The sequence below is a fragment of the Schistocerca cancellata genome, chromosome 2, assembly GCF_023864275.1.
Source record: "Schistocerca cancellata isolate TAMUIC-IGC-003103 chromosome 2, iqSchCanc2.1, whole genome shotgun sequence".
Taxonomy (NCBI): domain Eukaryota; kingdom Metazoa; phylum Arthropoda; class Insecta; order Orthoptera; family Acrididae; genus Schistocerca; species Schistocerca cancellata.
This window is the reverse complement of record NC_064627.1, coordinates 926,241,963-926,258,054: the sequence shown is the minus strand read 5'-3', so window position 1 is coordinate 926,258,054 and position 16,092 is coordinate 926,241,963. Positions and strand designations below refer to the sequence as shown.

General features: G+C 38.1%; 1 protein-coding gene across 6 annotated transcripts in view; it reads left to right on the top strand.

The window, feature by feature from the left end:
- The window catches only part of LOC126162871 (pumilio homolog 2), a 593,093-nt gene that overhangs the window by 293,016 nt on the left and 283,985 nt on the right, over positions 1–16,092 (top strand). For all 6 annotated transcript variants that reach the window (XM_049919652.1, XM_049919655.1, XM_049919653.1 and 3 more), the window contains 2 exons: positions 5,187–5,329; positions 8,870–8,899. In XM_049919652.1, coding sequence (XP_049775609.1) covers positions 5,187–5,329; positions 8,870–8,899 — 173 coding nt within the window. The remainder of the gene's footprint in view (positions 1–5,186; positions 5,330–8,869; positions 8,900–16,092) is intronic.

Here is a 16,092-nt window from a genome sequence, read left to right as displayed (position 1 = left end):
GCCACAGCTGCAAAATACTAACACGAATTCTTTACAGACGAATGGAAAAACTAGTAGAAGCCGACCTCGGGGAAGATCAGTTTGGATTCCGTAGAAATACTGGAACACGTGAGGCAATACTGACCTTACGACTTATCTTAGAAGAAAGATTAAGGAAAGGCAAACCTACGTTTCTAGCATTTGTAGACTTAGAGAAAGCTTTTGACAATGTTGACTGGAATACTCTCTTTCAAATTCTAAAGGTGGCAGGGGTAAAATACAGGGAGCGAAAGGCTATTTACAATTTGTACAGAAACCAGATGGCAGTTATAAGAGTCGAGGGACATGAAAGGGAAGCAGCGGTTGGGAAGGGAGTAAGACAGGGTTGTAGCCTCTCCCCGATGTTATTCAATCTGTATATTGAGCAAGCAGTAAAGGAAACAAAAGAAAAATTTGGAGTAGGTATTAAAATCCATGGAGAAGAAATAAAAACTTTGAGGTTCGCCGATGACATTGTAATTCTGTCAGAGACAGCAAAGGACTTGGAAGAGCAGTTGAACGGAATGGATGGTATCTTGAAGGGAGGATATAAGATGAACATCAACAAAAGCAAAACGAGGATAATGGAATGTAGTCGAATTAAGTCGGGTGATGCTGAGGGAATTAGATTAGGAAATGAGACACTTAAAGTAGTAAAGGTGTTTTGCTATTTGGGGAGCAAAATAACTGATGATGGTCGAAGTAGAGAGGATATAAAATGTAGACTGGCAATGGCAAGGAAAGCGTTTCTGAAGAAGAGAAATTTGTTAACATCGACTATAGATTTAAGTGTCAGGAAGTCATTTCTGAAAGTATTTGTATGGAGTGTAGCCATGTATGGAAGTGAAACATGGACGGTAAATAGTTTGGACAAGAAGAGAATAGAAGCTTTTGAAATGTGGTGCTACAGAAGAATGCTGAAGATTAGATGGGTAGATCACATAACTAATGAGGAAGTATTGAATAGGATTGGGGAGAAGAGAAGTTTGTGGCACAACTTGACCAGAAGAAGGGATCGGTTGGTAGGACATGTTCTGAGGCATCAAGGGATCACCAATTTAGTATTGGAGGGCAGCGTGGAGGGTAAAAATCGTAGGGGGAGACCAAGAGATGAATACACTAAGCAGATTCTGAAGGATGTAGGTTGCAGTAGGTACTGGGAGGTGAAGAAGCTTGCACAGGATAGAGTAGCATGGAGAGCTGCATCAAACCAGTCTCAGGACTGAAGACCACAACAACACAACAACAACAAACTTTATTAAACTGATGGTTCAATAATTTTCACACTTACCAATGCCTGCTTTCTTTGGCATTGGAATCATTATATTCTTCTTGAAGTCTGAGGGTATTTTGCCTGGCTCGTACATCTTGCTCACCAGCTGGAAGAGTTTTGCCATGGTTGGCTCTCCCAAGGCTATCACTGTTTCTAATGGAATGTTGTCTTCTCCCGGTTCCTTGTTTCGACTTAATGTCTTTCAGTGCTGTGTCAGGTTCTTCTTGCAGTATCATTTCTCCCATTTCCTCTTCATCTATGTCCTCTTCCATTTCCATAATATTGCCCTCAAGTACGTTGCACTTGTATAGACACCCCCCCCCCCCCCCCTCCCCCGTATATTCTTTCCACCTTTCTGCTTTCCCTTCTTTGATTAGGATGGGTCTTCATCTGAGCTTTTGATATTCATACAGTTGTTTCTCTTTTCTCCTAAGGTCTCTTTAATTTTCCTGTAGGCAGTATCGATCTTACCCTAGTGACATATGCTTCTACATCCTTACATTTGTTCTCTAGCAATCCCTGCTTAGCCATTTTGCACTTGTTGATCTCATTTTTGAGACATTTGTATTACTTTTTCGCTGCTTCATTTACTGCATTTTTGTATTTTCTCCTGTCATTAATTAAATGCAATATATCTTCATTGCCTAAGGGTTTCTACTAGACCTTGTCTTTTTACCTATTTATTTCTCTGCTGCCTTCAGTATGCCATCTCTCAAAGCAATATACAATCTTCTTTCATGATTCTTAAACCAAGTGTTAGCTATGATAAAGTTATGCTCTGTGCAAAATTCTACCAGTCGGCTTCCCACTTCATTCCTTACCCGCGGTCCACATTCACCTACTACTTTTACTTCTCTTCCTCTTCCTTCTTTTTCTCTTCCTTTTCCTTCAGTCATGTTCCAGTCCCCCATGACTATTAAATTTTTATCTTTCTTAACTATCTGAATAATTTATTTTATCGCATCATACATTCTTCAATCTCTTCATCATCTGCAGAGTTAGTTGTCATATAAACTTGGACTACTGTGGTAGGCGTGGGCTTAGTGTCTCTCTTGGCTGCAATAATGCGTTCACTATGCTGTTCGTAGTAGCTTATCCGCATTCCTATTTTTTTAAATACATTATTAAACCCACTCCTGCTTTACCCTGTACTCACCTGACCAGAAGCCTTGTTCTTCCTGCAACCGTACTTCACTGATTCCCACTATATCTAACTAACCTATCCATTTCCCTTTTTAAATTTTCTAACCTACATGCCCGATTAAGGGATCTGACATTCTACGCTTAGATCTATAGAATGCCAGTTTTGTTTCTCTTGATAATGATGTCCCCCAGAGTAGTCCCCACCCAGAGATCTGAATGGGGGGACTATTTTACCTCTGGAATACTTTACCCAAGAGGGTACAGTAAAGCTGCATGCCTGTGGGATAAATTTCAGCTGTAGTTTCCCCTTGCTTTCAGCCGTTCGCAGTACCAGCACAACAAGGCCGTTTTGGTTGATGTTACAAGGCCAAATCAGTCACTCATAAAGTCTGTTGCCCCTGCAGGTACTGAAAACACTGCTGCCACTCTTCAGGAACCACACATTTGTCTGGCCTCTCAACAGATTCCTCTCCATCATGGTTTTACCTACGATATGGCTATCTGTGTTGCTGAGGCATGCAAGCCTCCTCACCAATGACATGGTCCACGGTTCATGGGGTACTGAATATTTATTTCACATTGGGTCAACAGTATAAAACCCACCCTTTGTCTTATTATAATCTAATATATAATGTAAGGTTTCTTTGTATCCTCCTGTACTGTTCCTTCATTGTGCATTGTCGAAATGAGTACAATACATTTGTTACATTTAGGTACATACTGTACTATAGTAATTTCTTTCTGGTATCTGAAAACTTCTGAACTGGTTTCTCTGTTCTTTCCTGTTGGGCAGCAACTCGGATGGAATTTATTTTTCATCCTTTCTAAGAGTTCATACATAAAAGATTTTGCTTTGCTGCAGAGAGAGAGAGAGAGAGAGAGAGAGAGAGAGAGAGAGAGAGAGAGAGAGCAAGAGCGCTAGTATACCAGTTATCTGTTGTCACATTCATATTTATGCCTGTTAATCAGCTCTGTTAGTCTACACACAATGTCAAATGGTTCATTAGAAACACAAAATAGTTCTATTGGCTCTTTGCCACAATACACTTCCAACTAACCAGTGTTTAACATGACACAAAGCGAATATTTTGATGACATATTCAGCTGATTTGTTGCCAGTGTTTTTTATGGAGCTGCAACCACCTCAGAATGCTTCTAGTTTCTTGTCAGTAGTAACATTCTCAAAGATTTTAACTGATCATGCAGTTTTTCACAGATGCATACAGAATGCTCCCAATAGCTACTAACCTATGTTTTGTCTCTCATATCCTTAGTTTCTTTAGTACCAAACCTAATACTCTCAGAAGGAAAAAAAAATCTTGTAACTCATGCAGGATCTCAAAACAGTCGTTCCTGATCCATCATTTCACCAAAATTACAATGAATTTCTGTGGTTTTCAGCCTTGAGGTCAGTCAAATAAAGTATGACTAATACTCTTGAAACATCAATTTGATCTGTCATCTTAGCATCCCTATCTGTAGAATAATATTCTTCTTGCCTATTTCTGTGACTGAATACATTCATAAAATACTAAACTTCATCTTTAATATCTATGCTTACAATTAAATTTTTTCACACTATTGTATGCTACCATTTTAGCAACTGGAAAGATATTGAATAACCCCCCCGTACACAAGATGTCTTTCTATGCATATCTATTTCATTTGTTGTCCCTACCAAAAAATTTACTATCTTTAGTATCAAAGAAAGAAAATTTCTCATCACGCTCCATTTCAGTCACTATTGTGGTCACCTGGTAATATCACTTGATCCTCTCCACTAGAAAACAAATCATCAATATCTCCTCAGTTGTCATCTTCCCTAAACATCTCTAAGAGAATCCGTTCTAATTCCTCCTCTGTCAAGTATTTTGTGGCACGAAAATTAGAAACATGAACTACTGTTATCGTGTAATGCAATATAATAACAGAAGTCTGTAGAATATACTGCTCTTCTTCTTCTTTTTCACCACGTGGCTTCATGTAAATGTAAAATACATAATGCTGACAATTCGAAATGACTTACCTTTATCCTTGGCTTGTTAATGCTGTTGCGTGTGACCTGTTGATTCATTTGCCTTGCTTAACTAAACATAAGCTAAACAATGACCAGAAAGGTGTCAGCAATCACAAGGCTTTTGGCATTTTTCGAGTAGAGGACAGATGATTACTGTGGTTTATAAAATACACCTGTGTGCCCCCTCTATGGTTAATACAACAAACCAATAGTGAAAAACTCAATGATCATGCTGTTTTGTTTGGAAAAGTTCTGGTTAGTCTTCAGGTGTAGGCTTATTTTAGTGTACAGTAGTTAACAGTACCCGTTTCAGCTCCAATAGACACAACATAAACTGTCTTACACACACACACACACACACACACACACACACACACACACACACAGTTTGTGTATGCCTCTTTGTGTTTAGCAGAGAACAGATATGGCTGTAGTGCTGATGTCTGTGTACCCTTTCATTGTTGAGTAGTGAATCTTGAAATAGTTCATGACCCTTCTACAAACACTACTGCTCCTATGCCTGCGTTGAATGATTGAATTACATAACCAAGCAAGGTGGCTCTTTTATTAAGGCATTAGGATCTTCACAAGTTGTCAGATAAAGTGGACTTGTTTTGATGGAAGTAGTGTCATTTTTGATCTTGTATTAAGTTCTAATTCTAGAAATTTAACTTTTATTTCTAGAATGATAAGGATTGTTTAGTTTGGTCACAAGGATATTCAATTTCTTTTTAGAATCCAAATGACAGTGAAAAGAAAGAAAAAGATAAAGCCCCGTCTCCATTTGAAGCAGGCAAGAAGGACGTTGAAAATGGGAACAACCCACAGCCTAATGGAATCGTACAGAATGGACTTGGAGACGATGACAAAGGATTTAAGTAAGTATCATAATATTGGCTGGGGAAGAAGAGTATGTGTAAAAAGGCATTTTTCTATTGTCACACACATAGGATTGTGTCCTCTTATGTTTTTACTATTTCTGTGTTCAGTTTTGTTTTTTTGGTCCTCATATTAATGATATCAGTTTTTTAATAATTTTGTGATCTTCAAGTTCTTATGGAACAGACAATTTTTCTCAAAAGCTTCATTCATATCTGGTTCAGATTTCGACATTGTAGGAGGGATCAACTGCAAAGATGTATGTAAGTAAAAAATGTTTTGCAGATACACAGCATAATTTTTGGTAACTGTTTTCATGATTAGTACATGCAGTGCAATCTTTGTGTATTCTTCTTTCTTCCAGTGCTACTATGAAAATTTCGTTTGTATTTGAAATTTCTGCTGCTTTCATACGAGCTTATTTTTACTGATCGTTGCATAATGTTAAATCAAGGCCACACAGTGTACATCTGCTTGTTCTAAAGAATGCTTTGTTAATAATAATAATAAAAAAAATTTCCACAATGGCAAATGTTTTCTGCTTCAGACACAGTCTAATGTGAAATACTCTGCTGTGTTTACAGCTTCCATATTACGTCACTACACATGTATTACTATAGATACCCTTTCATCTGCTGGACTCAGAACCCATTGATCCATATTATATTGAAGACTTCACATTGTCTCCATTAAGTTTCTTCTTTTTGCTGTTGTTTTTTCTATGATGATCATCTTTCTGGCTGTAACGTGAAAATGGCGAGCCATCCAGTATTTTAGTGAATTTTGAAGTGTATATTTTGAAGAATGTAAGCATAAATATCGGGTTCAGTAACAAAACAGCTTTACTGCAGTACTCTACATCAGTCCTAATAGAGCTTGGAGTCCATCAAAAGGCTCCCACGTATGGACTCAGTCAACTACAGCCTTTTTGTTCCCCATTCAGCTGCACTTAGTTCCATTTGCCATTGTTCCATTTGCATTAAAGTATGTGCATTATATCCAAGAAACGATTTTTGACTAATTTGTAAATGCTATAAACTTTTTCATGTGTTGTGTGAAGTGAAAAACATGTTGCATTGACAAGCTAATATGGTACGGAATGTAACTCTTGCTACAGATATTGCCTGCCAGCTTTTTTATGTATTTACTATGACATTTATTAGATTCCTTAGCTCTTACTAAACTGAATGTACAGCTTGAAAGAGAGAATCCTGAGAGTCCATCAGATTTCTGTACATGTATTAACCACTCGTTTCTGCCTTCTTCACTAAGACTTTCATACCACAATTTGTTTTATTGTTATTCTTCTTCCTTATCAGTGAGATAATCTTTACCATTAACAGGGTTAAATACATTGCATTATTAATTTCTTTGTGTAATCATGATAGCAATCAACATAATATAATTCAGACTAAGGCTGGTATTACACTATCAAATTTCTTTGATCAAAGATTTGATCAAAGATGTGATCAAATATTTGTCAAATATATTTGACAAAGATCTTTGATGTGGTGCTAAAAAGGGATATTTTACACTGTCGTCATATTTTTGTCAAAGTTCAAGATGGCTGACAACAACTACTTGCTATTAACTGCAGCAGTTGCATGTACCACAATTGCACTATGTGCACATGCAGAAGAGAAGGGGGGGGGGGGGGGGGAGGAGGAAGGTAATGTACCTGTGTGAAGCCGTGGGTTTTATGACGACACGATAAAAGCATTCAACAAAACTTGTTATGTGAGCTTATAGTGGAGGGAGTCAAGTTGTACATCAATTACTTAAGAATGGATGAGTCTACATTTCTGTATGTGCTCAGTGAAGTGTATCCTCATATCACAAAGCACTATACTCACTTACGAACTGCTATATCTTACTCACTTACGAACTGCTATATCTGCAGAAGACAGGGCTCACTTTAACACTCCAATTCCTATCTACAGGAGATAGGTTAGGTTAGGTCAGGTCTCCAAACTTCTTAATCTGTTTTTGTATTCACGTTGTAAAGTGCCTCATCAGCTTCATACATCTCTATTAATTTTGTAGTTGTTGCTACACACCAATTATATTTACTGGCAATGTTTATAAAAACACTACAGATGACACAACGCTGCAGCAATGCTAGCGCTCCACGTGGTAACATGTCACATTGCAGTGAACAGAAGACAAGTGACTTCTATGATCAAATCCACAGTGAGGCCCCAGATTTGATCAAATATTTGATGACATTTGACAAAGTTCCCTATTACGCCATCAGATTTCTTTGACAAAGAAATTTGATAGTGTAATACCTGCCTAAGAAACACTCGTCCACTTTCTTATGTTAATCGACTGATGAGGCGAAGCATTATGACCACAGCCAGCCAGTGTGAAATTGAATGGCACTTGGTGGCTTTGCAGGCATATGATACAGTAAGGAAAGTACTGGCATATAAACAGAAGAGATGTATGGGGAATCTTTCTAATCATCATGGGCCACAAATAGTGGAAATCACTGACTTGCAAAGAGTAGATTGTTATGGACTGGTACTTGCGAACAAGCATCCCAGATATGACTGAACTATTTGACTGTTTGCGGGCTACTGTCATGAGAATCTGTGGAAAGTAATTGAAGGATCGTGAAACGACAAATAGGCAACAAAGCGTTGGACATTCACACCACTTCAGTAATGTGGAGGTCAGAGGTTTGCTTAATCTGTAAATTAGGCTAGACAGGCATCTAATAACAGAGTATTATGCTCTGAGTGTCAGATCACACCATTTAGCTCAAATTATTGAATTTGGAGCTGTGCAGCTCCCCTACATGTTCCAATGTTCACCCAATGATGATGTCAATTAAGACTGAAATGGGTATAGCGTAATTGAAATTAAACTTTGAACTGACAGAAATTTTTCATGTAGTCATATTTTTTGATATACCTGGGCTATCATGGTCTCCAGATAAGTCATCATCCAGGTGTGGCTGATTGAAACATGCGCCACACCACAAGTATAGGCCAATGGGAACAGAATTATGTAGTATTCACCTGGGTTTGAATAAGACCTGTGGGGGCAACAGAAGGCACCATGGCGACAGTGGAATATGTGAAAGCTATTACAGATCTGCATTACTTCATGCTTGATGTCAGTACTGCCTATGACAGCACCTTTGAGCACAATAACTGCAGTGTCAAAGGCCCAGAATTGTGAGTGTTAAAGACGAGCACGATAGTGGAATCAGTTTGATGTCGTGGCCATCGTGTTCACCTGATCTGAATCTAGCGGCACACATCTGGGATGACAAGGGTTACTAGCTTGGTGCACACAAACTCCTATCCCATAATTTATGGAAATTATGTGACCTCTGCATAGATGTCCAATGCCACATACCTTCGGAAACCTACCAAAGACTTGTTGAGTCAATGCCTTGCAGGGTCACTGTGGTTTTGTGTTCTACAGTTGAATCAGTGTATATTAAGCAGCAAGTGATAATGTTTTGCCTCATCAGTGTATGTATGTAGTAAGTATGTACTTTTCCTTAACTGTTGCTCTTTCTTTTACAGGTACAACAAGGACCAGTACTCATTAGCAAGGTGAGATGAAATTTCCAAAATGGAAAATACAATGAAAATACTGTGGTATGAAGATAATCTTAATTTTTATCGAAAATATCAGTAATATTTATGTATTGATTTATATAGTTCTCACTTGAGAGTGTGTAGTAACATGAAATGTGTTGCATTTTCTTGTTGGAGACTATTAGTTCTCTTTTGTTCCAAGCATAAGGCTTGTAAGAAAATGTCATATTTTCTCTAGATGTAAACTGCATTGCAACATTGTCCAGAAACAGTCATAATTAGCTCCTTTTTCTTTTTAATTAATCATGCACCTGATTTCTTTCAAAGAAAATTCTGTAGTGTAAGATTCACTACAGTGTAATGATTAAGCAGGCGATGCTTGTAAGATTTTCTTCACAGTAGGCACCACAGTAAAAAAGTTATTAAAAGAAGTGGAGAAATGTCACCACTTTACTACTTGTGATGGTGTAACTTGCCAACTAGAAGATCCAGCATGCCTATTTAATTGGAGCGCATTACTAATGTTATTCTAAACCACTGGTTGTCCACAACAGTTGTTAATCTTCTTTTTGTATCACCCATGCAGCCAGTTACTTTCTTAAACAGTATTCATCCAGTATTCAAATTAATTTGCATACTTAAAGTTAATTCAATTGCATAGATAAATAGTTGAGTCTGGGACACCATTTTAATCTGCCAGGAAGTTTCACACATAAAAGACATATAATTTTGCAGGTTTTTATAGCCAGCAGCTCGTTCTTGTGGCAGCAAGTTTTAAGCATGAGGAAGAGGGACGAAGGAAAAGGACTGCTGAAGTTTAGGAAATGGAAAGAATTCCATTACCCTGCCTATTTCCTAAACCTCGATATTACTTTTCCTTCAACCCTTTCTTTTCATCCCTTTCTGTCAGGAGTAGAAGCCACTGGCTCCAAAAATTTGTGCATTTCCATATCTGTTTTCTCCTGTCACTGCTTGGTGAATAGTCCTCTTTTCTTTTCTGTTCTCCCCCCCCCCCCCCAATTACATTATATTTTTCAGACATAGATTATTTTTGTGTGGGCATGCTCGAAAGTAATGCCTCTGAATCATATATGTAAAAACTTGAAGTATTTTAAATGAAACAAATGTTATTAACATTAGACATCTGTCTTCTTCGTGTCTACGTAATTATTTTCAGTGAACACAGCAGCTGCTTCTTCATTTATTCTAAAGTAAAAGTTTTGTCAAATTACAGTCTTTCTGTGGTTGACTGTGCGTTTGTTGATATCATTATGGTAGAAAGTTTGCCTTTGTTCATGGAGCCACAATCTCACCTCTGCTTATACCACTTCATCACAAGCAAAGTGAAGTCTCTGAAAGTGTTCTTTAAGTTTCGGGAACGGGTGAATATTGGATGGAGCCAAGTCAGGAGGATGATCGAAGTCAGTGAACCCAAGGTGTCGGATTGTTTCAGATGCCACAGCACTCGTTTGTAGTGTGGCATTGTCATGCTGAAGGAGAGGGTACTCCATGTGTGGATGAACTCTTTGAATTCGAAACACTATTGCAGCATGCCCTCATATTAAAATTAATTCAGTTACTTAATAAACTTTTTATGTAACAATCTATACAATATTGTGCATTGTATGACAGCAGTTGCTTCTCCATTTATTCTAAAGTACAAGATTTTTCAAATTATGGTCTTCCTGTGGTTGACAGTACTTTGTACTTCGGTTCAGAGCTATGAGTGGTTAAACTTCCTTCACCGTGGTTTAATGGAGTATTGTAGCCTTGTGATTAGACATCAGCTGTTTGCATTAATTATTCATTGTGCATTTTTTATTACTGTACACCATTGAGTGTCTGTGCTTAAACAGGTGTTAAAGTATAGACATTGCTGTGCCAGAGCATTAATGTTTACACCCATCCCCTTTTATGTTGCAACACATAAGCAGAAATTGTTTACTTTCTTCATGTTTGGTTCATCTGGATTACCATTGCAAAATCTAATGTTGCTGTATAAAGATAACAGTTTGCTCCTGAGTTTGTCATCAAATGACAGTTTTTGTAGAGGAGTTAGAGGAGCTATCATTAATGTAATCAAACTACTTGGTGAATTTTTTCACCTCCAAGGGCATTTTGTTGTTGATTATGTACTGAATAGCTTTCTGCATTGGTGCTTTAAATGATCATAAACAATGTTATTTAAACAGAATGCAGTTAGTGCATTTTGATCTTTGTGTGTATTATTAACATTCGCCTGTGTTGGTGTGTGACAGAATACATAATGTAGTAGGATTTAGTTAACGCGAGGGAAACATACACGCTTAGGTTCTACTCCATTGGGATATTTTGCAATAAAATGATTGTGCAATAATGAAATGGTTACTCTGGTAAGGTAATGAACTTGCCTCTCGAGAACGTACTATTAACACACTACTTACCCTTCCTCCTTGCTTCCTCTACATTTTGTACAGGGGTTGTACTGATAATTAGAGAAATTATATCATGCTCAGTAGTATAGGGATAACAGTTTCCCTTCTAGCATCTGTAGATGAATGTTATGTTAGTGCGCCAAGTGTTGTATAAAGTATTCTCCATTCACAATTCTGTGACTTCCATATATCCGTCTGCATTTAGATGACATGTCCACCTCAAAGTCTTTGAAACAGATGAAATCTAGTCATTACTTCAGTTTACATTGGTCAATAATTGGAAATAGCCATTCTCACTTCAGCATTTACAAAGAAATCTTCGAACATTTGAAAAAGAATCCGGTTACCGGTAGTGATAAAGAGGATCAGGCAGTGATTAAACTTCTGGCCTCATGTTTGGGAAACTAAGATTGAAATTGCTGCCCTACTTCAGATTTATTGTGTTACCTATATTGCTTAACACTATAGTTGATTTCCTGTTTGTCCTCTTTCAATATGTGTTCATGCTCCATTTCGAGTGACCTCAATGGTGTTTGGTAATGTTATAGTTTTCCTTACTTTCTCCAAATAGTAATTAAAGAAGAAGGAAAGCAGGGTAGCAAGCGTTTCTACATTTAATTAATTCTTTAACTTCTTCCGTAACAGTGTATGCCACAGTTAGGAGGAACTAGAGAAAAGATGAGCTCATTGTGCTGCATAGTGAAGCACTTTTAAATTCTTATCAGTTTAGCTTAGAGGCATTATTTGCCTGACACCTTATTTCATCATCAAATGCAAACCATGTTTTATATGCAGCTGACACTTCTTAACATCACCAACTTGACATGATAAATATAAGGCAACAAAAACACACATGCTAGGTACCAGCCCCACCAATCAGCCCCGCATGAAAATTTGAGGCATAATTCTGGTAGTATGCAGTTATGGGCTTCTGAAAGTACAGCTTTTAAACTCTTGTGTGCACAGTTTGTCACTTGCTCTGCCCCAGTACAGCCTCCTAATGACCAAGTGCAATGTTTTGTAGATTGGCATGACAATGAGAGCTCTGTTCTTTGAAGAATGTTGGGAGCCGTGGAAGAGGCGGGGGAAGATGGACACACTCGTCCAGTTTTTTTTGAAATTTTGTTCAAGAACACATTACTTCATGTGAAGAATAGTAAGTAATATGAATAAGTGGTGTGTAAACCTCACTCATACTTACATTTAATGTGAACCCTTAAATAGTAACCCCTATTTTTTATTGTATATTTGGATTCCCCGTGAAAAAGTATGTAACTTTTGTATGAAACATTTCTTTGTTTAAATATAGACGACGCTGTAATATGCACACATGAATATGGGGTGACACTTGTTGCAAAACAGTAATATATCTCTCAAAAATACACATCTGGTTAGGAAAATCAAAGTACATTATTTGATATTTGGGAAAATGCTATCATGTGACACCATCTACCTCTTGAAATACATTCTTAGACTACATTTTGCATTATCCAGGTACAACAACATGGACGTAGTAGTAACGTGTTCCCTTCGGGGTGCTTAATTTTGGTGAGTCCTCTTTTACTATCTCGCGGTGCTTGTTTACTTAGAGTCCCCTTGCCTCTCACTGTCTCGGGGTGCTTAATTACTGAGAGTCTCCTTGCCTGTCACAAGTGTTGCAGTGCACAAATGTTCGAAATGTTGTCCGTTGTTTCTAATGCATATTGCAACTCTGTGTCTGAATGACAATCCAACATGTATTAGTGCCGCTGCACTGTCATTTGCACATTCATTGCGAATTTTCTGCTGCCTATCTTCAAGGGTTGTTGGTACATAGATGTAAACTCTCTTTTAGCCAGCCCCACAGGAAAAAAATTGGCAGAAGTCAAATCGGGTGAACGTGACGATCTTGTTTGAGGACCTCCTTATCCATTCTATTGACCTGGATAATTCAGATTCAGAACTTATCGAGCTAGTCGTTAATAATGCGCTGGGCCTCCATCGTGTGGAAACCATACATCCAGTCTCGTTTGAAGTGGAACATCATCCATTACTATGGGTAAAACATTATCCACAACTTAGCTGTACATTTGACCAGTCAGATTACTTTCTATGAAGTGTGGGCCAATTACCAGTGTACATAAAACACCGCACCAAACGTTAACACGTCATGGATGTTGATGTTCAACTTTTCATACCCAATGGGGATTCTCCACTGACCAATCATGCATATTATGTCAATTCTCTTTAACACAATTTGTCAAATTTGATTCATTGGAGAAAAGTATATATGAAATGAAGTAGTCATTGACTGCCAGTTGTTCCTGTATCCAGTTACAGAAGTTGAGGCGATTGTGCAGTTCTTGATGCAGCGCTAAATGAAATAGATGTCGTTCGTGTGCATGCAGTGTGCGTAGAACACTTCTTTGGAAAATTCCTGAACCTCGTTTGCTAAGACCTAGTATGAGGATTTGCAGCAACCGCAGCTGAAACATTCACTGTGTTCTTTCGTTTGTCGCAGGCCGTGGTCAGACTCTTTCTCTAGGTTTAACACTTTCCGTTGCAGACAGAACATGCCTGCAGGGGAATAGCGTAGGATACCTTTGACAGTCTTCGCAGTGATATCAACCTTCTCTGCAATTGTTAAAATCGCGGAACAATTGCGACAAGATGTTTACAGTCCATATCATCGACATAACATGCACAGCCTGTCTGCTGACAGAGCACATGATCATAGTGTGTGCTTCATTTGATTGTGAGAGGTGTGTCACATGATAGCATTATCAAAAATATCAAAAAAGCGCTTTGATTCTCTTAATTGGATGTGTATGTGTGAGAGTACCGTTTTGCAACAATTGTCATCTCATTTCCATGTTTGCCAATTACAGCGCTATCTATCATGAAAAGAAAGAAATTTTTCATACAGTAGCTAAATTTTTTTTTTCTGGAGAATCTAAATCTGCAATAAAAAAAATAGGGGTTACTATTTAAGTTTTCAAAGTCGGTGCCACTCTGGCTTCTGGGGTGGTGCAGGCGGTCAAGCGTTATGTTAATGGACGTCTCTCTTCGAGGTGAACAATGTTTATTACCACTTCTTTTGATCTGATGGGTATTTCCCTAAATATTCCAACAGCTTTAAATGCCTCACCCTGTGTGTGTGTGTGTGTGTGTGTGTGTGTGTGTGTGTGTGTGTGTGTGTCCCTCCCTCCCTCCCTCCCTCCCTCCCTCTCGCCTCCCCCCTCGCTTTCGCTCTCTCTCTCTCTCTCTCTCTCTCTCTCTCTCTCTCTCTCTCTCTCTCTCCCCGAGGTGAACAATGTTTATTACCACTTTTTTTTAATCTGATGTTTATTTTGCCAAATATTCCAACAAACAGTTTTAAATGCCTCACCCTTGTGAATCAAAATGAATAAACTGAAGAATAATTATGAAATTAAATTAATGATTTTTATTTATAATTTAATCATGCCAGTCACTTTGTAAGAATAGCACATCTCCTGCAAATGTACCTCACTTTAAGTGTCAGTTTTAAAACCCAAAGCAGATAAGGCACAACTGTGGTGTTTGTTAAATAGTACTATGCTAGTTCTTTAATAATACTCTCATTCATTTGATTCATTTACACTATAATTTTGAATAAAAAGATTAAGTTTGAAGCTAAGAAATTTCTGGTACTAACTGCAGTGAGAAACCACAGACTTAAACACTATGAACAAAGCATGGTACCACTGTCAAAATAGTATTTCACATACCTCTTAGTCACTCCACTGTACAGCACTTCACACTCAAGCGTTAAGTGGCTGAAATGGAGTGGAACGAGTGACAAACAATACACGTGAAATTTTAAAAGCTAGATTCCTACTTACTCTAAACCTAACACATTAAGTTGCAGACAGGCACAATTAAAACACGTTCACATTGGCCACAGCTTTCGTCAGGAAAAGAAAGAGAAACACACGCCATTTATTCAAACATGCGAGCATAATTTATTCACCCATGACCACCAATTTTTGCTGCTTGGACGAGAAATTTGGGTTCATGGTCCGAAGGCCAGAGTTTGCAGTCGTGTGCTTGCTTGTGTGAATGAATAGTGTGTGCTTCTCTTTCTTTTTCTGACAAAGGATGTGGCTGAAAGGTAACGTGTAAGTGTCTTAAAATTGTACCTGTCCGCAACTTAATGTGTCCTCTTTATGGTATGTAGCACTCTGCATACACTGTTGATATTCCAACCTGTAGTTTCCATTGTTTGAAAGCTGTACTTTCAGGGCATACCTGTGTACTATCAGAATTATGGTCCAAATTTTCATGCATTATTGATTGCTGGGGCTGTTGCCTTTCTAGTGTGCTTTTGTCTACTTAAATTATGAGGTCAAGTTCATAATGTTGCCGTATCAGTGCAGGCGTTAGAAGCTGGTACGTCAGATCCTCATTATACGAGGGTTGTTTAATAAAGAATGATCATTATTTTTTTATGGTCATAATCTTATGATATTCTGTTAGCTTAATGTGCAACAAACCTGCTGTAGTAGTTTCATTCTTGGGACTCTTGGTTCCTGCCTGGGAGAGGCGGGCAAGGTCAGACATCTTCAGTATCGCCTACCGCTGCAATGGATGTAACACCCAAGGAACAATATTTAGCTTTGAAATTCTGCTTTCGTCTCAACAAATCTTCAGCTGAAGCCTATATAATGTTACAGGAGGCCTATGGAGAGTGTGTTATTCCCTAAAGCACACCTTGAAGGTGTTTAAAGAGGTGAGACAATCAATTTCAAAGGAAAGTAGGCCCGGTGCTCCAGTTACTGCTCTTACAGGAGAAAA